We start from the raw sequence: 27,064 nt of genomic DNA, 5'->3' as shown, positions 1-27,064 counted from the left end.
GCTACACTAGCTGCTTGTTTATTTTGCCCTTCAAGTTGAAAATACAGCTACAGATAAAACACTTTAAAAAATCTGACTTAAAAGTTGTTCAGATACTACTGTGATGAGTACTTAGTAAATGGAAGGATTTTTTTAATTTATTTTTTTAATCCCATTGTTTATAACGTGAAATGGAAAAGGTAAAATAGCATTGTTTTTAGAAAGAAAATGATTATCTGCACAGCAACACTAGTTTTGCACAATATTTACTGTTTGTGTCAGTTAACAAAAAATAATAATTCATAGTAATAATAAACTTGTATGCTCTGAGATGTGCAATAGAATTTTAATGGAGATAATGACTAAAATCCCCCCTACAGCCATTTTATAGCACATTTACAGCTTCACAAGGCTTTTGCATCACTTGATACTGAATTGCTAACGAAGAGCTCAATATAGCTTCTGATGCGTTTTAGTTTCTCTCTGTGGTGACTGGCTAGGGTGTTACTGACATCACAACATACAGCTGTTGATTTTCTATTGTCTCTGAGGCTTCAGCAAGTGCCTTAACAGATTGCTTTAGCAGGTACAAATGCTTGAATGTTAAACTAAGTGTATTTGTGCAGCAAGCTCTTTAAAGGAACAATACAAAAGCTTAGGTATGAGATACTATGGAAAGCATATCTTCAGTAATTCAGCATAATGAAGCTAAATGCCAGTATGATCCAGGTATGTGAATTCTGCAATGTAATGTTTAAAACATAATCTGAAAAGAAAGCTAAAAATCTCTACAGACTAGCTGTAACCATTAATTGTTTTAATTTGATTCATGTTCTTACAAAAGCGATGTTTAGGCCTAAGCAGTTAGCATGGAAAATGTTAATAACTATTAAAAACATTGATATTAAAAGAGAAACTGTAGATTACTTGTTTTAACACAGATGCCCACAAAAATACTCTTTAAAATATATATTTGTGCGTGTGTGTATGAATAGGTGTAAACTGGATTGAGAGGCATTCTTGCTAGATTATTTTTACAGCTGAATATTATACTACTGCCAGAATAGAAAAACTACTGTAGATTTATCCTTTTGTTAAGACAAGACATAATTTGCTTATGTTGCAAAATGGAAAATATTGTTCAGTTGCACTATTTAAAATGGAAAAAAGTGTTCCTTTTACAGTACTGGTCTCTTGCCATTGTGCTGGTGAAACAGTTTAACTGTAATTAAGATAAAATGTTTTCTTTTATAAAGATATTGATAGATAAAATGATTGAACTGGAAATAGACTTTTGCTCTAGGTTCATTTTGAAAAGGCTGAATAAGACATGATAGATGTATTTAAACCTATGCAGGGCATTAATCTAATTTTTATGTCATAGAACAAATCCAATTTAGATAAGAGAATGATCTTTTTCAGGAGATTAGAAAAGGAGGACTGCTGATTTCTTCAAGATTGGTACTTCCATTTTTTAAATTTATAAGTTAATGCGCTAACAAAGCAAAGCCCATAACTGTCATTGCTTTGATTACAGAAGAAAGCCATACGTCCAAGAAACACAAAAACTACTGTTAATCAAAGGACTGTTTTCAGTTTTGTTTTTAATTATGCAGTTTGAAAATTTGGACATTAAATATCTGTAGATTATACAGGTTAATTATATTTCTTATCAGTTGAAAAATGTGTACACTCCACTCTTTTTCTGTGCACTAGCATTTTATACTGCTTTTTAAAATACAGGTTGGAAAAGTTAGTTAGTATTGGCTTATAGGCATGTTGCAACTTTATGGTGAAAACTAATAGCATAATATATCAAAAATAGAGTAATGTACCAGATCACTAGATCTTTTTACTACAGTACATTTTGTGTCAGAATTGATGTCCATTATAATTCCTGCATGGTGTTTAAACTTTTCCCGGATAATTGTCGTCATTTGGTTACTAACAGTTGTGGTACAAGTTGGTTACCTGGAAGCCAAGAACAGATTAAAGGCTTTGTGCTGTTAAAATTAGAAATCTATTCAAGCCATCAACAATAGGAATTTAAACCTCATATCTTAGACATTTTCATGTCTAATCACCTTTCCATTCCTGTGCATGGAAATAAAAGAAAAAATGAAAGCTCCCACATTTTAACAATAAAAATCTAATTGTATATAAATATGTTTCTAGTTTAATGTGTTTTGTTTTTTTTAAGTATAATTGTTGTGGGCTGCTTTTGTATTTCACATTCATTTTGAACTTAAACGAAGATTTTTGGGCCATTTAAGTAACCTGCTAAATAATTAAAATCTTATCCCTTTAAAATGGTTACCGGTGATTAAACAATGTATGCCTTTAAAATATGAATGCCAAACCATGTTCTGATATTTTGAGATTTTAATGGAAGTGTATTATGGTCTGAGTACAAAGCAGCAATTTGCTGATGCAAACTTTTTTTTTAACAAAAACAACAAGGAGTCCGGTGGCACCTTAAAGACTAACCGATTTATTTGGGCATAAGCTTTCGTGGGTAAAAAAACCTCACTTCTTCAGATGCATGGAGTGAAAGTTACAGATGCAGGCATTATATAATGACACGTGACGAGAAGGGAGTACCTCACAAGTGAAGAACCAGTGTTGACAGGGCTAATTCAATCAGGGTGGATTTTTTTAACGTGATCTATGCTTTTGCTTTGCTGTTTTGAGCAGTTAAATTGAAGCATTTTTTTTCTTGCATTTGGTGAAAAAGTATTCTTTCTTTTTCACATCTATTTTTTTAATGTTCTGTTTTGTCAGTTGGTAGTAATAAATTGTTGCAAAGCTAAAGAAATAGCTGTTAAAGAACATATGTGCTCAGATACATATTTTGGTAAATACTAAATCTTATACATAAATAGAGGGAAAAACCTTTTAAAAGATGTATCTACTGGAAAAAAAATGTGCACCATGATGTGTATTACTTAAGAAAACTGACCTGGCTTTACCTAGATACAATGCAGCACATACAGTTCATAGCTTTAATAACCGATGCTATACCAGTAGAGGATTAGTCATAAAATAGAAGATTAGTCATAGTTCACAATTTTTGTTTTTGTTCACAAACATATAACATTAATTATCTAAAAATGTTTGTTTGGTTTGGCATGAAATGGTTTTTAGTATATAAAATCCAGTCAACAATATCTCCAAAGGAAATGGCTTGCAACTTATGGCAATTCCTGTGTGCCTTATTTTAATGTGTATTTTAAGGAGTATCACTAGTATATCTCCATAAGTCTGTATGGTAAAGTGTAACATGAACTCCGCCATTTGGGGTTCTCGTCTTGAAGATTTCATAATCTGAAGTCAAAAGTGGGTACTGTACATTGCAGTATGGTACCCTGTTTATTTTGTATTGACATGGTCTTATAGCTGGTATATTTCATGGAACAGGTGGCTTTTCAAAAGTTTTTCTTGAAGGTGACGTATTGAGCAGTATGAAAAGTTGGGATTAGGCAGAGGAAACAAAAGGAGCGGTTATTGAAAGAAGGGTCGTGTGTAGGAGATTAGAACAGAATTATGCTGGGGCAAAGTTTTGTATTGCTTGGAATATGCAAAACGGTTTGAATTTTGTAATATTAAAATGAAAGCCAGTGCAGAGATACATGGAGCTGTGTGGAAGATGCAAAACAGGAAAGATGATTTTGGCAGCAGTGTTTCTGGTGGAAAAGAGGAGGTGGCAGTAGGGAATAACAAAGTGTGTGCGCTGTTGTGAGGCAACAGGGTAGAGAGAAATGGACAAATGTTCAAAATACTATAGAAAATATTGCATGATTTACCTTAGTTTCTAGACATCAGTACTTCTGTTATGACTCTCTGATCATATGCATGCTTATAACTTTTGGGGGGGGACTGTGGGGGGGGGTTAAGGTAAATTAGTGAAAACCATACAGGCTCTGTCATCCTGCATAGAGGTGTGAAATTATTTTTTTAAATAGTTGTTAAAATATTTTGAGCTCAGTCCACTATTTAAGCTAAAATTATTTTCAGCTGCTATTTTAACAGTTTTACCTATCCACACATGCATGAATCTGCCAGGCGAAGTTGGTGCCTTCCAGGGGAGATAGATAAGAATCTTCTGAATAGCAGTGTTTGGGGTCACCCCTCCGAGCCCTCTGGCACACTGTAGCCAAGAGTATAAAAGGTAGGGAAACGCAGCAGCTCTCAAGTTCCTTCTTACTGCTTGTGGTTGCAAGACTGAACACCTGTAGCATCTACCTCTTGGCACACGGTGCAAATAAATCCTTTTTGGTTAGATGCTAGTTATTTAGGGTTTTTTATTGTTTGTTTATTCCACTAGCCAAAAAAAGTAAGTGTTTGTGTGAATTTACTGATAAACAAGGTCTACAAGTCCATGTGCTGCCTTGGCTCTGGATGTGGTGGAGTTCAAGTACCCTGGATTCAAGACCTGCCTATCTTCTGAACAAGCTATCCCTATCAACAATGGACACTCTAAGTGACTTTTCTGTCTGAAGGAAATGCATATGCTAGGTAAGTGCTGTATATGCTCCTTCTTTGCAAAAGTCCTCCTTTCTCCTCGAGAATTCCAGGAAAGCTTCATTAGCTGCTGAATACAAGGAAAACTGGTCATCTTGGACTCACTTGTTTGCACTAACATTTAGTTCAGAAGAAGCAGGTGTGTAAATCTACTAACCTGCTGTTCACTAAGTGTTTGTGGACCTTGCTGACAGGCACTAAAAGTTCTCTAGTGTGCTTTGACTCCTGTTCAAAGTGGGGTAGATCAAAATGCATTAGGAAACTTTTAGTGTGTGGCAGCAGAGTCCACACAGACACTTAGTGCACAGCAGGCTAGTGTGGGGGGGATGTATACCCTAGCTTCCCACAAACTAAATATTAATGTAGACTCGCCCTCAGAATGCTCCAGTAAGCCAGTGGTCCAATCTAGATTCTAGAGCACCTTCAGCATGGAGGAAGTCCCGACTCCTCTGCTACAGAGTGGGCCAAAACCTCTTCTCTCCTCTCTTCTTCTCTAGAGAGAGGAGGTCAGAGGTCACTCACATGGACCAGAGAGACACAGAACTCCCATCTCCAGCCCCAAGCATATCCAGTATTGGCGGCAGTTCAAGGTCCAGAATAACTTCTGACTTGTCACCAAGTAGTCACCATAAGAACCCCCCTCAGCCTCCAGATGCTATCAATGCATTTGGTACTGGTGACCAAGGATGGAAGCATCTGAACTGAAGACTGACCGAGACCAATGCAGGTTTGAGTGAAATATTTGAGAGAGAGGAAAATCAAGACGTGACAAATTGAAATTTCAAACCACGTGGCCATTTATTAACAAGGGTAAATTGGAACTTGGGCTGGGGAGGAGCGATTTTACCAACCAACAATATTATCAGAACAGGAATACACACACACACACACACACACACACACACACACACACACACACACACACACACCTGGAATCAAGAGAAAAACAAGTCACCAATCAAAAAAATATCACCAGAGCAGCAATATACACAACTTGAAACAGTCTATTTACATCCAACAACAAGAAACTAAACAATCTGTGATTAACCGCTCACTAAAATCCAGAATGGACACACAAACTGAGTAAACTGTACACGTATTAACCGAATATTGTAAAATACACCAACTAACTACAGTGGCAATTAATACAGCAATATGGCTCTCATATACTGTGTACACAACCTTGCATCAAATAAGGAAAGGGAAAAAGGGAAAGAAGCTAAACCAACAGAATGTTTACAGAAATTAAAATGCACGTACCACATTCCAGGTGCAGCTGACCAGCAGCACAGACACCAAGTGCATGACGAATTGGGGGGGGAATCCAAAAACGACACGACACGAGCCAGCAAAATCCGGAGGAGACCCTGGCTGAAAGGGTGATCAGGCCTTTCAGCTAACACGCGGATACTCCTGCAGTTTTTGCCACAGGACATAGTTTTATTCGAAGATCCTTACTCTTGTCAGCATCTGATGGCACCAGCTTGGAACCCGGTTGGTATAGGAGCTGGGGAGCACTCTACGTCAACAGGTACTGCACCCGGCACACTAAGTTTATGCACACGACACGCTGGTATTGTAGCACACGGTACCAATGTGACCTACAATTGACCAGACAGAAGGTTCGAGAATAGGCACACGGCACTATAATGTTGCACACCCTACCTTATGGTAGCACACGGCACCACGGTGTTGCACACGACACCAATGTGACCTTTTGACTGACAATTGGCCATACAGGCGCCATGTTTGAGCATAGGGTTGCGACAAAGACGTCAGTATAGAAACCCCCAATGCACAAGCATTTTCCAGACCTTTCCATACCAATTCTGAAACCCCTGGTGCCTAGGAATTGCAGTCAGAGGGAGACATCTTCTCTTGGCAGAGGCTAAAACCTCTCCACTACTGACTGCACTTCCAGAGCAGGAGACCTCACCCCAAGCCTCTGCTGTAACCACTCAATTTATAGTACAAAGAGTCTTAATGGTATTGGATCTGCCCAACCCTCCATTACTGCATTCTGTGAAGAAGTTGTTGGCCCCAGTGCCATTGCCTACACCATTACAGATTCATGACCTCCCCCGCCATCTAAGAGACATGCTCCGCTAAAGCATATTACTTCTCTTTTTTGGCTTTGGAGAACCTGGGAGAGAACTGAGTTACCTGTCTTGGATCCCTATGAACCTGGCTCCTTGGAGAGGAGTTTCAGAGGTTGTTCACATGGAATCAGGGACATCTGGTCAATTCATTCATTTATGGTGCCTACCTCCAAGAAAATGGACTGTCACTATCAAGTCTATTTCAAGGGCTCCTTGGTCATGGATTTCGTTCGAGAGGCCTAAGCAATAGGGATCACCAATGCAACATATGCATTGTGGGGATTTCACTGGGCCGCCTTCGGATTTAGGGCATTGGAGTCGCTTTCCCCTTCCTCAAGGCAAATCTTCACATAAATGTTCTGGAACTGAACCATTTGGTTGGCATGCATAGCTTTCTTTTCAGTACTTCATGGCACCACAGTACAGGTGCTCATGGACAACACCATGGTTGTTATCAGTAAGCAGGGAGATGCTCACTCATCATTTTTTCCCAGGAGGCAGTCCAGCTTTGGAACTCTGGTGCATCGGTCACCACGCAGTCCAGTGGCTCTCACCTTCTGTAATGATGCTGCCTTTGGTGGGACACGCCCTGAATTGCTGCTCTCGGAAAAGTTGCTCAGAGCAGGGCAGTTACAGCCCAAGGCTGAGGTTCCTTTGCACACCAAGGCAAACCAAACCAGCCAAACAGAGAAGACTTCGGTTTTACCCCACTGGCTATCCAGAAGTCAATCAAGCAATTCCCTTAGACACTACAGTTTCCCAGTATCACCACCAGTTATGGGGACAAATGGCTTTACCCCAGTAAAAGAAAAAGGTTCTCCCAATCCCAAAGGATCAAGCCCCAAATCCAGGTCAATATACAAGTTAGATCTTACCCTCAAATCACGCAGTTGACAATCCTTTAGAATCTAAAGGGTTATTCATAAAAGGAAAAAGATATAGATGAGAGCTAGAATTGGTTAAATGGAATCAATTACATACAGTAATGGCAAAGTTCTTGGTTCAGGCTTGTAGCAGTGATGGAATAAACTGTAGGCACAAATCAAGCCTCTGGAGTACATCCAGAGCTGGGATGAGTCATTCATTCCTTTTGTTCAGAGCTTCAGTTTGTAGCAAAGTACCTCCAGAGGCAAGAAGCAGGATTGAAGACAAGATGGAGGAGATACAGCAGCCTTTTGTAGGCTTTCTCTTGTGGGTGGAAACCCCTTGGTTCTCCTGTGCAAGATGAAGTTTGGAGTCACATGGGCAAGTTACATGTCCATGCATGACTCAGTTCTTTACAGGCCAACACCATTGTTTACATGTTAGTTTAAACGTTCCCAGGAAAGCTCAGATGTCGATTAGCGTCTCCCAAAATTCATTGTCAGATAAGTGTTTCTTGATTGGGCACTTACTGAGAATAGTCCTTTCTCAAGAAACTGACCAAATGCTTCACTGAGGCTACTTAGAATCAAAACACATTAAGATACAAGTACGTAGCCAATATTCATAACTTAAACTACAAAAATGATACACACATACAGCTAGCATAATTATGGAAAGGTTATGATTTGCTGATCATTGACACCTTACACGATAACCTTTTATACAATAGTGTTTGCAACAATGATCTATATGGTCACAGGTTATGTCAGTAACATCACACCTTCCTGGCCTGCAAAACACCTTCATTGACCATCTGAGTTGAAAATACTTGGACAACCATGAATGGTTATTTGAAAAGTCATCTTTCATAGGTGGGGGCTCCCAAGATTAGACCTGTTTGCTTCCAACCACAATAAGAAGTGCCTACTCCAGAAAGGGAACAAGTCCCTGTTTGGATGCTTTTCTGATCCTAAGGTAATGGGGGCTTATGTATGCCTACCCTCCAGTTCCCTTGATACTGAGAGTCCTCAGACAGGCCACAGACCTAATGATAATGAACCAAGCATGTCTCAGGCAGTCTTGGTATTCTAACCTAATGAATCTGTCAGCACTGCCCCATATCAAACTTCTGATACCCCAATATGGTTATGCAGTTGAAGGGATAAGTCCTACTTGCAAACCCAGCATCCTTCCATCACATGGCCTGGAGACTGGCTGACTGACAGAGCCTGCCCCTTAGCAGTTCAAAGCATCCTAGCTTGTAGCAGAAAGGATTCCACCAAATTTACTTGTGCTGCTAAATGGAAGAGGTTCTCTATCTCCTTTGGAAGAGCTACTGGCTGCTATCATGGACTATCTGCTTGCCTTAGAGAAGTGGTTCCCAAACTTTTTCATGCTGCAAATCTCTTTGGGCTACCCTCTGTTGTGACCCAGAGGGGCTTGAGAGGTGAGGTGTCTTAACATTGAGTGTCTGACATGGGTTGGATATTGCCCTGGTGGAATGGGAGGCCCAGGGATTGGGTCCTGCCCCAGGGGAGTGGGTCAGGTGTTGTCCTGTGATGAAGATCCAAGGGCGGGAAGTTGTGGAGCACGTCTACCCTGCTCTCACTCTGCATTGGCATCTCCTGCAGCTCCTGTGTCATATTGCTGGTTGGCTCCCCGCTTTGGGCTTTTTGACCTGCCCCATGGTGCATGTGGTCATGTCAACGCCACTCAGGTTTGGGCTGGCCTCCCTCTAGCAAGAAGTAGTGCTAAGCTACAGGGATCTAGATCTGTTGCCTCCTTTGATAGAGCTGTCCTCTGTTTCAGTAGACTCATTGTACCCACCTCCAGGACATAAGTTACTACTTTTGAGCCCCCAGAAGTGGAATACACATGGACAATCACTTGAAGAAAGAGTGGTTACTTTACCCTGCAGTAACTGCAGACAAGGCATCTTTAAAAACCACAGTTACTGTAGGGTAAGTGAACATTCTTTCTCAATCCAATCATCAGTAGTACAAGGAGTTTGTGCAAATATACTTTGCATCCATGAGTGTCCAGACCGAACCACCTTTGCCTCTCAGTTGCATTAGCAAATTCTTGATTGTCTGAACAGCTCCAGATAATAACCTAACTAGCTTATGCTTACTGCCTTCACCCAGACTCAGACCCAAGTATATCAAATTATGATGAGTTTTTGTATTACTTCACTGGAAAGATGAATGAATTCAAGAGTTTCTGGCTGGAAATTAGACAGCAATGATTGTTCACATTCCTTGATGGATTTTGGCCTGATCATTCACAGGTCATGAAATTTCTGAGAGGCTCCTAGGCCATAACAGGTGCCTGCTCTTCTTTTTGGGTGATGAAAGCCAATGAAGATCTTCTAGGCACCAATGGCCAAGAACATCAGTGCTTTGTGCAGAGAAGGAAATCTGACTCCTGATAGATGCAATAGTCCGATGGGTTCTTAAGAAACCATTCCTTGATGTCAACAATACTGCCATCTATCACCCAGTTTCCAACCATTTCTTTTCTGGATAAAATTACTGAGGTGGTGGTGAACAAACTCTGGCAATAGATTTCTGCCAGTTATTCATAGGTGCTTCACTTCAATTTCATATTCTGGTACAAAAAAGTACTCTTCTTCTTCCTCAATAGCTTTCACATGTAAATATTGAGACAAAAGGTTTCCTTTTAGCAAATCTCAGCTCTTCTGTGAACAATGGTGCTATTCCAACCTGCAGCCTTTTAAAGCTCAAGTGGGTGCTTAAATTCTATTGAAAGATACACATGTGCTAGAGAGACTAGAGTGTGCAAAAGCCCACAATAGACAGTGGGGATTTAAAAAATATATATATACTGAATTATCTGGTAGTGAGGTGTAGATAAAATAGTACTGCTTACTAGTACCATTCATAAGTATGTATAGGCCTAAAACTAACCAGAATCATCATCCTGGGACTCTAATTTCTCAAACAAGAGAGAAGGAAATCTTACATATTACTCCAAAAAGAGGTCGGAGGGTCTGACCTATCAAGACTTCATGGTAAACTAAGCCATTTCTGTCCAGCTGGATTTGTTAAAATTATCTCTAGATGTTTTAGGCAATAAGACGCATAATATACATCGTGTAATATATCTTAATTCATTTTAGAAGGGGAGTATTAATAATGCAATATTTTATATGATTCACCATTATCCAGTAGATTCTGAGTTACAAACACCAGAGTTACGAACTGACCAGTCAACCACACACCTCACCTCACATCAGGCAGCATCAGAGACCCCCCCCCCCCAAAAAAGAGCAAATACCGTACAGTACTGTGTTTAATATAAACTACTAAAATAATAAAGGGAAAGTTTAAAAATTTGATAAGGTAGGGAAACTGTTTCTGGGCTTGTTTCATTAAAATTGAGATGGTTAAAAGCGGCATTTTTCTTCTGCATAGTAAAGTTTCAAAGCTGTATTAAGTCAATGTTGAGCTGTAAACTTTTGAACGTTTGTTCAGAGTTATGAACAATCTCCATTCTCGAGGTGCTCATAACTCTGAGGTTCTACTGTATGTCTTTGAAATTTATATTAATATCTGATTAAACTGTAGTTATCAAATAAAAATAGCTTCTAATATTAATGCAGTGTATAGTGATTTAACCTATCCTGGGTTATATTGAGCTTTTGAAAAGAATATATTTGTGTAAGTAGTAAGATAGGTAAAAAGAGCAAAATTCATCCTGGATGTAAATCTTTTTAAGTCAGTAGGGTACAGCATGGATAAATTTGCATGAAGCCTTCCGGTTGATAAATGTAACATTCTTACAAGTTTATAACTGTTTTTTTGCATCTACATGCCCATGACTAAAGGGTTTCTTTAAGAAATCCTCTAAGCAGACTGTATTAATTTTAATTTACACATGTTCTTAAAGTTATAGTTTATTATAGGGGCCAGACTAAAGCTCTCTCATCTCAATTACTAGACTCATTCTTGTCTCAAAAAATCTGAAATATGAGCACATCTGTAGAGTCCATGTCCACAAAGCTCTTTCTACATGCCAACATTTTGGAAGAGGAACGAGCTGAATCTGCATAATGCTGGGATATTGTATTAACTTCTTCTAACTGCATTGGGCAGTGTGGCATAGTCTTTCAAATGAAGCAGTATTGGTGATATCAAACAATCATGTTGAAGTATTTTATATACATAAGCTGGATGATGGTTCAAAGAAACTTGGAACACATGGCCTGCTAATATTGAGCTAAACAGAACTGGCTGCATCCTACTTTGTGGGGTTAATTTCAGAACAATTGCAGAATAACCCACATATTGGGAGCAATGGGGAAGTAAACTAAAAGAAGGAGAACAAAAAATGTTAGTGTCCTAGACACTGACTCATAATGCATGGATTTGTCTTTGATCTCCAAATCAACAGGCAATAGCTATCCTAGTCAGGGTGCAGAAGAGTTTTGGTGCCCTCTGCTGGACTACTCATGCTACAGCTCTAGTTTCATCTCTGCTGTTCCACATGGGGTAATGGCAGCAACTTCTACTCTTATACTGATCCTCCTGTTTCTGAGGGCTCGTCTACACTGGCACTTTACAGCCCTGCAACTTTCTCGCTCAGGGGTGTGAAAAAAATCCCCCTGAGCGCTGGAAGTTTCAGTGCTGTGAAGTACCAGTGTAGACAGTGCACCAGTGGTGGGAGCCGCGCTCCCAGTGCTGCTAACTATTCCCCTTGTGGAAGTGTGGTTTGTTTTGTTTTGTTTTTTTAGTGTGCTGGGAGAGCTCTCTCCCAGTGCTATGCAATGACTACACAAATTACATTAAAGTGCTCCCGTGGCAGTGCTTTAACATTGCCAGTGAAGACGTGCCCTTAGAAAAGCTGCTCAGAAGGGGGTCGAAGCATCCCAAATACAGGGTCCATGGCTTCCTATCATAGTAGCAGCTATCTATTCTGCTTGCCTTAGGATCCCTCCATTGGCTAAAAATACAGCCAGCTTTGCTTCAAAAGTGCTAGTGTGCATCTTGACAGGGATTTTCAATCATGCTGCATTAACTTGATTGACCCATTACTATTGGAAAACTGCACCTTTTGACTATCACAATAGGGCTATAGTCTTACCCTCCTAAGCTGGTAGTGCTCTCCTTTTTAGTCTCTATCTATGAAGGACTGAATCCTAAAAGTTGTTTTCTTACAGCCATCGAGTCTGTCCATAGGTTGGGTGAAATGCTTCTCTGTTCATACTCATTGTCTTTCATTAGTACAAGGAGTGTCTAAGGAATTTTCTCTCTAAGCCCGTCCTTTCCCCTTTTCCTTCACATTAAGAAATGTACCTGCTAGTTCTCAAGAACCTTAAGGAAAGATTCTCACATTTTTAAATCTATATTTTATCTGGAATGAATGACAGAGAGAGAACTTAGAATGGCTCTTGTGGCAAGTCTTAAACAGATAAATCCTCAAAAGTCCTTTCTCTGAGAGGCTTTGTCTTTACTCAGAAAACAGATGTAGTTTTAACACACCCAAAGTAGTTGAGGTAAACCTATGAACAACCCACAGGCACTGGCTCATCTCTATCCCTTTCCTCTCTCCTGTCCCACTAAAGAAATAAAAGAAGAGTGTGTGTGTGTGGGGGGGGGGTTATGTTCTTACAATCACTGGGAAGGATGACTCTGAGGGTTTCCTGGACAGACACCTTTTATGAAAGGAGGGAAGATTAAGCTACGGAAAACTAAGGTCACTTTACTTCTGAATGACTGCGTCAACATGGATCTTTAATATGCTTTAACTTATGAACATTAACTTCATAGCTTTAGTTAATTTGTCTTAATTCACAATGTAGGGAAGCTCTGATAGCTGTATCTCAATTCCATTTTGAATCCACTGTAGTTTAAGAGTTTTACTCTTCTGCCCAGAGTGGAAATAAAATGGGTATATGGAAGAGCTGGGGTGGGGAGAATAGAAGCAGCACTAATCAGCATTTTAAAATATATATTCACTGTGGTAGGTACTTCATTGGCTATCTAATTTTCAAAAACAATGATCTGCTTTAAAAGTACTTAACATGGGGCACTATGACTTGGAGTCCTCACTAAAATGTAAATTACATTAATACATGGATCATATTGGCTTAATATGTACATATCACCTCAGGCTGCATAATCTCATCAAATTTCATAAACTAAGTGTGATCAGATTTGGCCTGCAATGTAATCTGTGGTTCTGCAGCTTGTTGTGCTGTTGATTCAATTCATTGTGCTACTCCCTCTGAGGACATGCTTCATTTGTAACATTAAGGGGCATTGTGCTGTCTTTCAGATGATATGTTAAAGGAAGTTCCTGACCACTGGTGATAAATAAAGATCTTTTTGCAAGAGAGAGAATGTTAATTCCAGTGCCTTGGAGATATATTTCTATGTCCATAGTTTCTATCGGTAGAGTGTTTTTCATTTCTCGTACCAAACTACTATGATGTGTTGCTATGTATTGTTAAGAGCTGTTGCCTTCTAGGCCAAGTTTTGGCTGCACTTGGGTAAAAAGAGTCCAATATATGTAAGTGTATATGATAAGCATAAGAAGGTATTATTTATTAAGATGTGGAACTTGAAGGACATAAGGAACTGTCTGACAGGATAAATCTGCTAGGTCCAGCAAGCTTTTGCCTTTTATTGTAACCCCACTTATCTTCTTCTTTTATGTGTCTTTCTTTAAATATATGGTGTGGATTTTTCCCCACAATATGATGAACAGTCGGATTTATTATTCAAGTGCTCCCTTTCCATTGCCTTAGGGTACATTTTATTTTTTGTGATGGTGTTAGATCTACACAGGGTTTTTTTTTTGTTTTTTGTTTTTTAATTGAACCAACTTCTGTTGGTGAAAGAGACACGCTTTTGAGCACCACAGAGCTCTTCTTCAGGTTTGGGAAAGGTGCTCAGAGTATTGCCTCTATAAATGGAGGTGAAAGAGATTGTTAAGCATAAGGAGTTAACGTATGTTGCAAGACACCATTCAAGATGAAGTGCATCATTAACACCTATGCAGTCATAAGACCAAAAATGGGGGCTAGTGGGTTACAGATTGTTGTAGAGAGAGACAGACTCAATAGAGACACTGGTTTTATGATTTTTAGTGCCTATTAGAGGCACTAAAAATCCCAGGCTCATAATTTGAAGGGGGGTTATGCAGGTTTCCTTTGAGGATGAGGACTGAGAAGTCAGATATGGAATAAATATTTTGTGAAACATGTTCACCCACAGATGATAGGGTGTTTTTGTGTTTTACCATGTTTGTGTGAATTCATTTGAGAGCACAGTGATTGTCTAATTTCACTCTCAGATGGTTGTTGGGTCATTTAATGCACTGGTTGATGTATACCCCATGTTGTGATAAGCATGATGGGACCCAGGGATCTTGAAAGATGTATGGGGGGGGGAGGTGTTGATCATCATAGCAGTGGGGATATGTCTGCAGGTTTTGTGTCTGTTCGGCAGAGTCTGGTGCCGCTTTGAGTTGATATATCCTGGTCTGTGGAAAGCTTGTTTCTGCTGGTGATGGTGGTGTGTTACAGTGTTATGAAGGCTAGAAGAGGGTGTTCAGAAAAGATTTTTTAGGATATGATTCCCATTAAGTATGGGTTGTAATTGTTTGATATGCTGTTTAAGTTCCAGTGTGGGCTGGTAAGTGACAACTGGGAGTACGTCATTTTTTGTTTGTTTTTTCTTCCTGTATTGAAGCAGGTTCTCTCAGAATATTTGGGTGGCCCAACCCATAATGTGATCTATTTCTCTGGTGGAGTGTCCTTGTTTGGTGAAGGCAGTTTTAAGTGTATTAAGGTGTGTATCCCAGATTTTCTCTTCGGAGCATGTTCTATCGTGTCTGAATGCCTGACTGTAACTAAGATTTCTTTGTGTGTTTGGGGGTGATAGATGCATCTTTGGAGGGAAGTGTGGTGATCCAAGGGTTTCTTGTGTATAGTTATCTCTACAGTTCTATTGTTGAAACTGATTGTGGTGTCCAGGAAGTTGCTGCTTGTGTTCTACAGAAAGTTTGATGGATGATGATGGTTGAAGTTGTGGTGGAAATCCTATGAGGGAGTTTTGGTTGTCTGTCTAGAGGATGAAAGTATCATTGATATGTCAGGTATATCATTGAGTTTGTGGCACATTTTTCCATTTGTGGCCCATGAAAAGGTTGATATATCGGGAAGCCATCCTAGTACCCATGGCTGTTCCCATAGTTTGGACAAAGTGTGTGTTTGTTGAATGTAAAGTTGTTATGAGTGAGGATGAAATGGATGAGTTTGGTGATGTGTTTGTGGTAGATATTTGAGGCTTGTCCATTGTCTTGTAGATATTTGAGGCAGGCAGTGATGCCATCTTTGTGAGGGACATTGATGTGTAGGGAGATGACGTCCATGGAAGCAAAGATGGCATTCTATGGGAGGAAGTGAGTTGTGTCCTGGAGGAAACAGGCCCTTTGTGGGTTGAGTGGTTATAGGATGGCTTCTGAGAGTCCTGATATTCTTTCAGTAAGAGTGTTATGGCCAAATATGATGTGTCTGCCTGCATTCACTAGTTTGTGCATCTTGGGAAGCATGTAGAAGGTACTGGGGTTGGTCTGTGGGGTATGATGTGGCCTTGTAATATGAATTGCATATGGTGCTTTTACAGGATTAATCCTGCCAAGAATTGTATGAGTTTCAACTGCCAATAACTATATTTTTTCCCCAAGTTTTATATTTAAAACAATTCTTTATTACAGCCCAATTCCAGAAAATACCTACATGGCATAGGGACGTTACTTTTGTCATGGTGTAACTAGACATACTGATTTTTATTATAACGACTTATTAATTTATACTTTGGGAATTGCTTACAAATTGGTGAAAAACATTTACTTATCTACTGGAAGAAGCTGTACTAAGTAGAACAAAAATGGCAAACAAAATTGAATGGAAATGAAAAATGCTGACTTTTGTTTTTTTAGTTTTACAAGAAATATTCCTGATTTTCATTAATGGAAGTTACCAATGAAACTGTTTTTATTGTTTTAGGCATCTAAAAGGGATGATATTCTTGATCCAAGACAGTATAGTTCAGTCAAGGATTCTACACTGGTGACAAGGACATGGGACGACTCCTGCCATATTCCAGATGGTTCATTACAACTAACATCTTGGTTGACAACTGTGAAAAGGAACGTTGGATTACTTTATTTTATTTTTGTGGGAGACCACAATTCCAAATCTGTAGGATACATCAGGTAATAAGGAACAAATATTATATCTGACTGGCATAAACTGTGCGCTAGGTTTTTCTATTTCGAATTAAAATCCCTCAAATGTAAAAATAAAATCAGTGTTTTAAATTTAAGTTCATTCTACCTAGATTGATTGTGGTGTGTTTGTTTGTTTTTTTGTGAAGTGTAGATTTATTGTTTTCATATCTTCCTGACAACTGGCATTGCAAGAAGTTGAGACTTGGGCAGGATGGACTCCAAATATTTATTTGAGCTATGGAATGTTTATATTGTTCTTGTACGTCATCATCTAGTGTACTGTTTCTCCACCATTCTAATCGTCAATGCTGTCTCTCTTTCTGGTACTTAAGAAATGTGCAGTGACCAGTTTCATTACCTTTGACATGTAAGGTAATATCTACAATTATTCATGTCAACTGTAGTTGACTGGGAAGAAGACAATCTGGAAGTTTTCATTCAGTTTGTGAATCTTGCACAGTAGTTCATTGTGTTGGTTTACTGATCCACCAGACCAGTTCCCTATAGTTTTTCAAATCAACATTCTCCCTTTGAATTAGAGGAACTTCAATTTCTTATATTAGAACTGAAACCCAGTGTTGTATTTGAAAACACCAATGTATAAAATATGGAGGAGGGAGGTAGTCAAGGGTCTACCACAGGGGTAGGCAAACTTTTTGGCCTGAGGGCCACATTGGGGTTGCAAAACTGTATGGAGGGCCGGGTAGGGAAGGCTGTGCCTCCTCAAAGAGCGTGGCCTCCGGCCCCTAGCACTTCCCGCTCCCTGACTGCCCCCCTCACCACCTCTGACCCATCCAACCCCCCCACCCGCTCCTTGTCCCCTAACTGCCCCCTGCTCCCTGTCCCCTGACTGCCCCGACCCCTATCCACATCCCTGCCTCCAACAGCCCCCTTCCCCCCCCCCCCCAGGACTCCCACCACCTATCCAACTGCCCTCTGCTCCTCGTTTCCTGACCACCCCCTCCCGGGACCCCCCCACCCCCAACATGCCCCCTGGCACCCCACCCTTTATCAACCCCCCTGCTCCCAGTCCCCTGACTGCTCTGACCCCTATCCACACCCACACCCCTTGACAGGCCCCCTGGGACTCCCACACTTATCCAAACACTGCCCCCCAGCCCCCTTACCATGCCGCTCAGAACATGATGTCTGGTGCTGGAGCAAGACAGGCTGCCGCTCTGCATGGCCGGAGCGCACAACCCCGCCATCCAGAGTGCTGCCGGCGTGGCTGTGGGGAAGGGGGAACAGCGGGGGAGGGGCTAGCCTCCCCAGCCAGGAGCTCCAGGTCCGGGAAGGATGGTGTCACGGGCCAGATGTGGCCCGTGGGCCGTAGTTTGCCCACCTCTGGTCTACCATGACCTACTCACATAAACTTTTAGTTAATGCCTTTTTTCTCTTGTAAGGTGCACCTGACAGAACTAAAATGAATACTCATTCATGATGACCCAAGACATGAGAAAAAGAAAATTGGTGGGGAAAATGTCCTGTTGGTGGCAGTCTATTGAAAATACTGTCTGTGTGTGTGTGTGTGTGTGTGTGTGTGTGTGTGTGTGTGTGTGTGTGTAAATCTTCTTGAATTAGTATACAATTTCAGCTCTATAGAGTAAATATACGTACTTTTCTTTCTCCTCTTAAAGGTTCCTTATTTCCTGTAGAATTTTAAAGTAACCTTCTCTAATGAGGATGTCTGATACTGTTACTCTAAAGGATGAAACTGATGCAATGAATGGTTCAGAGGCTGAATTTAAAGATATAACCCCAGTCGAAAACCTTATAAAATCAAGAAGCCATCAGCAGATTCAAGTAGAAAAGGATGAAAGTTGTACTGACAACAAAAATGATATGCCGGTAAGAAGTCTTTCTCTTCTTATTTTTCATCAGTATATTATGGTAAACACAGTTCTTTCTCTTGCTCTGCCACTATGTCTTGTGATTACTTATTACATATTTCCTAGTCAAGGGCCAAGCAAATTTGATCAGTTTTGGTGAATCTGGAGGATTATAATCTCCTCTATCACCCCCACACCTTCCTATTTCTATCAATACGCATACTTAATGGTCAGTTATTTTTTAATAGGTTGGAGGCAATCTGCGAGTTTCTCACTAGAGGAAAAACACTCTAGCCTTTTATTTGTAGTAGTATTTCCTTTGGGTTCATTTGAACTTCTTTTAGGATGTTAAGTTTTCCATGTTGTAGAGGGACAAGGCAACAAGTTAATTTTGTTTTTATGTCCCCATTGTCAGTCTCAACATTACTAAGTTGAGCATTTACTGAGGGCTTGGCTACACTTGAAAGTTGCAGCGCTGGTGGAGGCTTTCCAGCGCTGCAATTAGTAACCATCCACACCTGCAAGGCACATCCAGCACTGCAACTCCCTGGCTGCAGCACTGGCTGTACACCTGGTCTGGTTGGGGTGTAATGATTGCAGCGCTGGTGATCCAGCGCTGCTCATCAAGTGTGGACACACCAGCGCTGTTATTGGCCTCCAGGGTATTAGCAGATATCCCAGAATGCTTTTATAAATTACTTTCTTTGTTTTGTTATGCAGCCTCTCTTTGTTTTGTTGTGAACTCGGAGCTCCGTTGATCCCGGAGCTGCTTATAACACAGCTCCTGTTTGCTGTGATCAATCTGTACCTGGCTGTGAACAATCAAATGAGATAATGAGGCAGGCAGGGAGTGAGTGTTTGCTTGACAGAGGGGAGTCCGTTTGGATGCAGGCTGTTTGCAATTAAGAGTTAAGACTAAGGGGTCACGAACATTTTCTGATTTTTCAAGGCAGGAAGCTAAACACACAGTGTTGGCTCCAAAAATCCACTCTCTCTCTCTCTCTCTCTCTCTCCCCCCCGCTCCCTGTCACACTACCTCACCCCCCACCCCCCTCTTTTGAAAAGCATGTTGCTGCCACTTGAACGCTGGGATAGCTGCCCATAATGCATCACCCCCAACAGCGCTGCAAATGTGGCCATACACCAGCGCTGGTAGCTGTGAGTGTGGCCACACACAGCTGCACGACCAGCGCTGTAACTCCCAGCGCTGCAACTTTCAAGTGTAGCCAAGCCCTTAGTAGAGAAGTTACCATTGATGTTTGTGGGGTTTTGTTTTTTTAAAGCTGTTTCCCAGGTATTTTGATTCACAGTTGTAGTGATAAGAGTTGTGAATAGGTCCTGGCATTCAGTTTTATTGAGGCTGAGAAAATACATGATTTTAAAAAGTCCATAATTTAACACAACAAAAATCTCATGAAGATTATTCTCGGTGAAGGAAGCTCTGGTGTCTGGTTCAACTGTGCTAGATGCTCTCATACAGGCCCTGTACAAGTCTATGGTGGTAATGTTGTGACATTCTTAAATTGATATTAAACTCAAATTAAGCTTCATCAGGACTGAATCTAGGGTTGGGGCATGGGGGTAGCTAGAAAAAATATTTAAAAAAAAAACAAACAAACTGGGTACTCCTCATAACACGTCCCTTCCTGTGCCAATGGCAATCTATTTGTATTTCTGTAGTCCCTAGAAGCCTCGTCATGGACTGAGGCTGTCTACACTTCCACTTTCAGCACTAACACTTTTGTCGTTCAGGGGTGTGGGGAAAAAAAACCCTGAGCAACAAAAGTTTTAGCGCTGAAAAGCACCAGTATAGACAGTGCTTTATCTCCGGGAACAATGCTCCTGGCGATAAAGCTGCCACCACTCGTTAGCAGTGGGGTTTTTTATCACCAGGAGAGCTCTCCCCTGGGGATAAAGGCTGTCTGTACGGCCCACATCATAGCGCTGCCATGGCTGCGCCATAACGTGGGTAGTGTAGACATACCCGTAGGCTGGAGACTTAGTACCAGTCATACTAGGTAGTATACAAATACGCAACAAAAAGTCCCTGCCCCATACAACGTTACAGCCTTGCTAGTTAATGTTTAATATTGATATTAAGTGTAGTGTCCCCAGGTGACAATCGTGATAAGGATTTTGTGGGGCCAGGTACTGTACAGTTGTATTCAGAGAAATGGTTACTGGCCTGAAGAGCTTACATTCTAAAATGGTAGGTGGTGAGAGGCAATATATATATATATATATTTACTATACATTCAAGTGCAGATGAAGACTAACTAGAGAAATTACTAGGTGAGAGAGTCCACTGAGTCATGCTCTGAGTTTTGCAAAGTAGTTTTTAGTCAAATGTTGATTAGAAATAGGTTCACTTTAATTCTCCTATTTTGTTTGTTTAGAGCTTCAGAGCTTTTTCTAGATAACACCTCTAAAAGAATTTCTCTCCTAAATTAGGTTCATTGCGCCCCTCCAGCTTGACAAAATTAAATCCCTTTGCTAAGTTTCCAAATCTGAAAAGCTCTGGAAGTTGTGGCTTTCATGTCCATCAGTTACTTGGTGCTACTGCTCCTGTGCTGGACAGCACAGAATGCAACCCTTCCTGAGGAATATGCCACTTCTGTGGAGAGTCAGTGCTCTCAGCATCACACTTGCTCCCTTGAAAATTTCCTCCCCAACTCCCATCAACCACCCATTATTAGTACGCGTACCAGGTGATGCTCTGGGGACCAAATAAAAATAGCTGTTCAAGATAAAATAGGTAAACTAGCCAGAATATTATTGCATGAAGAATACTGATTACTTTAATGCACTCTCTACACTCACTTTTCTTAGCTCCCTTCCTTCCCTAATGTAGTGAAATTGACGCTTCCCAATTCTGGAAGCCAGTGTTGAAATTTTGAAACTAAATATCCATGACAGTAGGGATCCCAATACCAGAATACTTGAGTTGCAGTATGTTGAGTAATTTATTTGCACTTGTAAACATCACTGTAAGCACAATTTGAATAAGAAAAGTGACTCATCAGTCTCAAGCGTGCCTGAATTATGTTGCCTGTCTCCTTAAGTAGTGTATGAATAAATTAATCAAATGTAGTGAAAATCACTGGAGAAGACAGTTTGGATCCATTGCTACATTGTTTTTGTTTTTTACTGTGGGTAATTTGCTGCCCTTATCCTTTCATACCCTTTGCCTTTCAACTTGCTCCTGCAGCTCTCCCAATGCTTTCAGGCTGCTTGGATGCAGCTGTGCTGCTGTAAGCTCTCTAGAGTAGCCATGCTAAGCTGACAGGGGAGAGTTCTCTTGTCGACTGAATTAATCCACCCCCAATAGTCAGCAGTAGCTATGTAGGTGGGAGAAGCTCTCCCGCCAACCTAGTGCTGTCCATACCTGCGCTTAGGTCAGTGTAAATGTTGCTCAGGGGAGTGGCTTATTCACAACCCTGAGTGACATAAATTATGTGGTAGTGTAGACATATCCTTTGTTCCTTCCATCATAATGGCCTCTTTGCCTAGAATGTGTGCTTTGTCCTGGAGCAGCAAGCAGTCCCAGTCCATTCAAATCCATTCTTAAAATTCTCTTCTCTGCCCAGCCTACAAAATTAATCTGCCAGCAAAATCACGTTACACTTGTATGTATGTATGTATGTATGTATGTATGTATTAAAAAAAATAATTAAAATGAATTTACTCCATGGCTTTGTGATAAAGCAATTGTTTGGTTCATCTGTTTAGTTGAAGGGTAGGAATTACGTTCTCCGTTTTGTACAGCACATAGCAAATCGACTGCTCACAATATATAGCCATTTACGTATGTTGCAGAAGGTGGCCACCCATGATTGTAAGGATTTAGCTTAGTGAAGCTTTACGTTTGTAATTTGGAGGGACAATCATCTTTTTAAAGTTGTCCAGTTTTTCTCTCATGACTCAAGTTATTTTTAAACAGGCTTCAAAATGTGAGGCACATATGTGAAAGAGCAGTTTTATGGAAAGAATCTATTAAGATATTGTGCTTCGGTATGCTAATTTCTTATTGGATAGTGAGTGAACTAATAGGGACATGAGCCTATACAGTAAAAATATTTTATGCGCCATTATTTTAGGAATTGTATAATTTGTCAAAAGATGCTACTAACACATTTTACGAGTAGTATGAAAACTTGATTGTTTTGTTCTCTGCTATATTGTAGCAATCCTACAATATGCACCATAATAATAGTAGTAATTATTTTAATATTTATTAAAAATGTGCAAGAGCATTCTGCTTTCCAAAAAAGAGAAGACAGTCTCAGCCCTAAAAAAAACCACATAAGTTATCACAAGATTTTTGCTTGAATCCACCTTGTAGTTGTGATGTTGGTTAGAACATATGGCATTATTAACCATTTTTTGAAAAATAATTACCATGAATCATTCATGACTTACAGATTTTTTTTACTGCATGAAAAAGCCTGTTTTAATGTATCTTAAGAGTTTTATGTTGTACATGGGTTGCAATCATAAATATACTGTCATCCATGCATTAAAAATAATTGTTAATTTGTGGATGTGATATTACCCTGTGAATAATCAATTACAGAAGTAACATAAAGACCCATGCTGTCACTAGCAAAGAAAAAATGTGACTGGAAGGCTCTAGTTGTCTGAGACTGGGGAAGGGGATAGCCTCATTGGGAAGCTGGTGAGAGAGGTAGTGGAAAGGAAGCAGTGCAAGTGGTGGAGGGAGAGCTTGTGCGAGGTATAGAGCTAGGACACTTATGCAATCATTATATAAAATAAAGACAAATTTTATGTTAAAGATTTATAATTCCATTTTGGGGTTTCAGTGACTGTAGATTTCTCAGTTTCTTGATAGAATTAGATGAAATTTTAGAAATCTAACTTAAACAAATATCTCTTTGTACCTGTACTTCATCCCTCCTCTCCAACACAAATTCCACAACCTCCATAAATACCCCTTGGTTTCTCTTTCCCTCATTTCCTACCTTTGTGTGTGTGTGGGGAAGGGAGTCTTCGAGACTGATCTTGGGGCTCCATCTTCCATGCTGTTAAATGCATCTCTGTGTATCTTCAAAAAAAAATCCTGAAATCACAGCCATTTTCACTATCTGTTATTGAATAAATGAGACAGAAATGCCAGCTATGCATTCTTACCACCTGGTCAGTGCTGCTCAATTCGTGTGGCATAACTTGCGTGTCCAGTTTTTGCTTTCCCTCCCCATCCATCCCATGATGACATTCATGTAACACAGTGCTGAGTGCGTTAGAAATGTCTGTGAATAAAATGCCTAAAAATACGAAGTGAATGTAATGTGAACTGCATGTCACTTATGTTGTTGATATGTCTTAGCTTGTGCCTGCACTAGGAATGCCTTACTGGTTTAGGAACCTAGTATACTCTGCCAGTGAAGTGCTTGTGCTGGTATAGTAAAACCATTTCCCATGAATGAAATAAGCTATATCAGGAAAAGCTGACCGCTTTGCTAGTATAGCTGTCTCTACACTTCAGACTTCTGCTGGCACAGCTAGATCAGCCAGAGAGCACACTTCTTCATACCCCTGACTGACACAGCAATGCCTGCAGAAGTCTGTAGTGTGGACTTGTCCTTAGTCACACTGTCTTGTGGTTTGGTTATGGAGAATTCACATGTATATGTAGTCACAAAGGAGAATCCCATCTTTTGTTATCTAAACTGATCTCTTCACCTTTTTATTATTTGTTCTGTTTGTCAACATGGTATCTGTGCTGCTATTTTCTGTATCCCCAACCCGAGAATTATCCTATACATTCTTATTGCCTCCCCAGCACAGTAATGTGTATTGAGTTAAATCTCACATAAGCAGAAACAGACTGCAACTCTCTCAAGATGAGTTATTGTTTGGTGACCAATATATTTCTATTTGTTCATTTAGATATCAAAATCTTGCTGTTTCCACCTGAAACTTAAGATAATTACCTTCCATGCACAGTTGTATTTCACCGTGTCTTGAGACTTGCTTCACTTTTTAAAATGATGCTTGATGCTTTAAAATGATGAAGAAAGTGCTGTCCAACACTGCCTATTTAATTTAATTGTAATTGGTTATTTGTAACTCTGCTTAATGAAATATGAAATGCATTTATTGTACTGGGTTTTGTGGGTAACTATCATGTTGGACTATGTCATTCTCTTGGTATTATTGGTGCCTTTTGAAAATGCATGTTGGCGAACTCCTTATTTTATGGGGTGTGGTTTTGTGTTCCCAGGATTGATGTATAATTTCATATGTGTAACTGCTTTGGCTGAGACCTTTAAACCCTGAATACATATGGGTAAATATGCAGATTTATTAAAAGCATATTGTCAGAAAGAGATTGGGAAAGCGTTTCTAGTTTTGTGTGAATTTGTTTGACTACTTCACTCTATCATAGGCTTGCAAGATGGTCAATTGTCCGGTTATCTGACTATGGCCAAATATTGTCAGTTATTCCAACAAGAATGCCCTGATGCAGGCAGCAACCTACGTTTTTGATAGTATCATGGTGCTTACTTAAATTTCTTGATAACTCAGTTTACTAAATGCTAATACCACTTAAGGGGTGGGAGGGAGGAGGTGAACTAACTGAAAGTTGAGCATATTTATTGGAATCTTCTACAATAACCATTATATGTATATGTGACCAGGGGACCCACAATGGGGTTACTTAATTACGGCAAACTGCAAAGAAAGGGGCGAAATATCCACCAGCTTTGGGGATTCTCTAATATTTAGATTTACCAAGCCAGAACAGAACAGCTTCTATAATACCTTACTGGTTACCCAGAAGCCAACAACACAGTTCCCTTAAAGCATCCCAGCCTTAGGCCTCCACCCAGACACCCAAGTCTAATATGATGAGGATTACTGAAAATCTTAGTCATCATATAAAAGTTCTACTAATCCCAAAGGATCAAACACATTACCACCCAAGTTAATGAATATTTCAGTTCTTACCCAAATACACGCTTACAACCAATCCTTAGTAACTAAACTGAAATTTATTTAAAAAGGAGAGAGAGTATTGGCTAAAAGATCAGTATGCATACAGACATGAGTACAGTTCTGAGATCAGATGCATAGAAGAGATGGTGAGCTTTGTAGTTGCAAAGAGTTCTTTCAGAAATTAAGTCCATAGGTTATAGTCCAATGTTCATATTCAGGGTGATCCAGATGGGACCAGAGATCTCACTCTTATGACTCAAGCTGCCCCTATATAAAGCATCAAGCAGATGTGAGATAAAAAGGATCAGGACCCAAGATACCTTTATACAGTTCCAGGCCTTTTCTTGACAGCTCGGAGTCCTTAGGCAAACAATGGGCAATCATGGAGACTTTGAAGTAGATGCATTTCCTAAGCATCACTGGTAATTACAGTGATTCTCAAACTTTTGTACTGGTGACCCCTTTCACATAGCAAGTCTCTGAGTGTGACACCCCCCCCTTATAAATTAAAAACACTTTAAAGTATATTTAACACCATTATAAATGCTGGATTGAAAACAGGATCTGGGGTGGGGGCTGACAGCTCACGACCCCCCCCCCAATTTGAGAACCCCTGGGTAATTAGCTACAGGGATTAACATTAGGCAGTTGCCCGTTTCCCACCATTTGCAGGTGATTTACTATACATTTCAAAGAGATGAATACAGCGATATCACTGTTTTTACAGTTCATTTAAATGTTAAGATCTCCATTTGATCTCTGAATTAACAGACTACAGCATAGACAGGAACTGTTTGATTACATTGTTAACCTCTAACAGTATATATGTAAACACACACAACCACAAACATTATCTACCAATATGTCCCTAAAGGTTGAATCTGGGTCATTTAGCCTGCAAGCTACTTAACCCTTTCTGGCCACGTGTCACCGTATATCTTTACTGGTATACCGGGCCATTGATGTACATGGTGGTATACAAAGCACACTAAACAGGTTAAGACACTGTTCCTGCCCCAAAGATGTTACAATTAGGACTGTAAATCGCAGTTAATGCATGTAACTAACACACAAAACCCTAGATTTTTTTAAAAATAGTCACAATAATCAGTTTTAATCGAACTGTCAAACAGTAGTAGAATACGAATTTAAATGTATTATAAATATTTTTGGTGGTTTTGTACATTTTCAAATACATTGATTTCAATTACAACAGAATACAAAGTGTACAGTGCTCACTTTATTATTTTTATTGCAAATATTTGCACTGTAATAAAGATTTAAAAAAATAGTATTTTTTCAGATCACCTCATACAAGTCCACTCACGCCTACTTCTTGTTCAGCCAGTTGCTAAGACAAACAAATTTGTTGACATTTACGGGAGATAATGCTGCCTACTTCTTATTGAGAACAGGCGTTCGCGTAGTACTGTTGTTGCCGGTGTTGCAAGGTATTTACATGCCAAATATGCTAAACTTCTGTGTGCTCCTTCATGCATCAAGTTGTAGGCTCTAGTTTTATGTTGTTTAGTTTTTGAGTACAGTTACGTTTAAAAA

At 39.9% G+C, this 27,064-nt stretch overlaps 1 protein-coding gene across 20 annotated transcripts in view; it reads left to right on the top strand.

Moving 5' to 3' along the window:
* R3HDM1 (R3H domain containing 1) overlaps nt 1-27,064 on the top strand; it is a 132,085-nt gene that overhangs the window by 19,655 nt on the left and 85,366 nt on the right. For 13 of the 20 annotated variants that reach the window (XM_039493764.1, XM_039493763.1, XM_039493769.1 and 10 more), the window contains exons 2-3: nt 16,498-16,706; nt 18,429-18,569. In XM_039493764.1, coding sequence (XP_039349698.1) covers nt 16,572-16,706; nt 18,429-18,569 — 276 coding nt within the window. In that variant the 5' untranslated portion in view covers nt 16,498-16,571. Of the gene's footprint in view, nt 1-4,041; nt 4,148-4,303; nt 4,495-16,497; nt 16,707-18,358; nt 18,570-27,064 lie in introns of those variants that run through there. The other 7 variants (XM_039493780.1, XM_039493777.1, XM_039493776.1 and 4 more) reach the window with 3 other exon arrangements.

The sequence above is a fragment of the Mauremys reevesii genome, linkage group 11, assembly GCF_016161935.1.
Source record: "Mauremys reevesii isolate NIE-2019 linkage group 11, ASM1616193v1, whole genome shotgun sequence".
Taxonomy (NCBI): Eukaryota; Metazoa; Chordata; order Testudines; family Geoemydidae; genus Mauremys; species Mauremys reevesii.
Note: the sequence above shows the minus strand (reverse complement) of the source record. Positions and strands in the feature narration are given on the sequence as shown.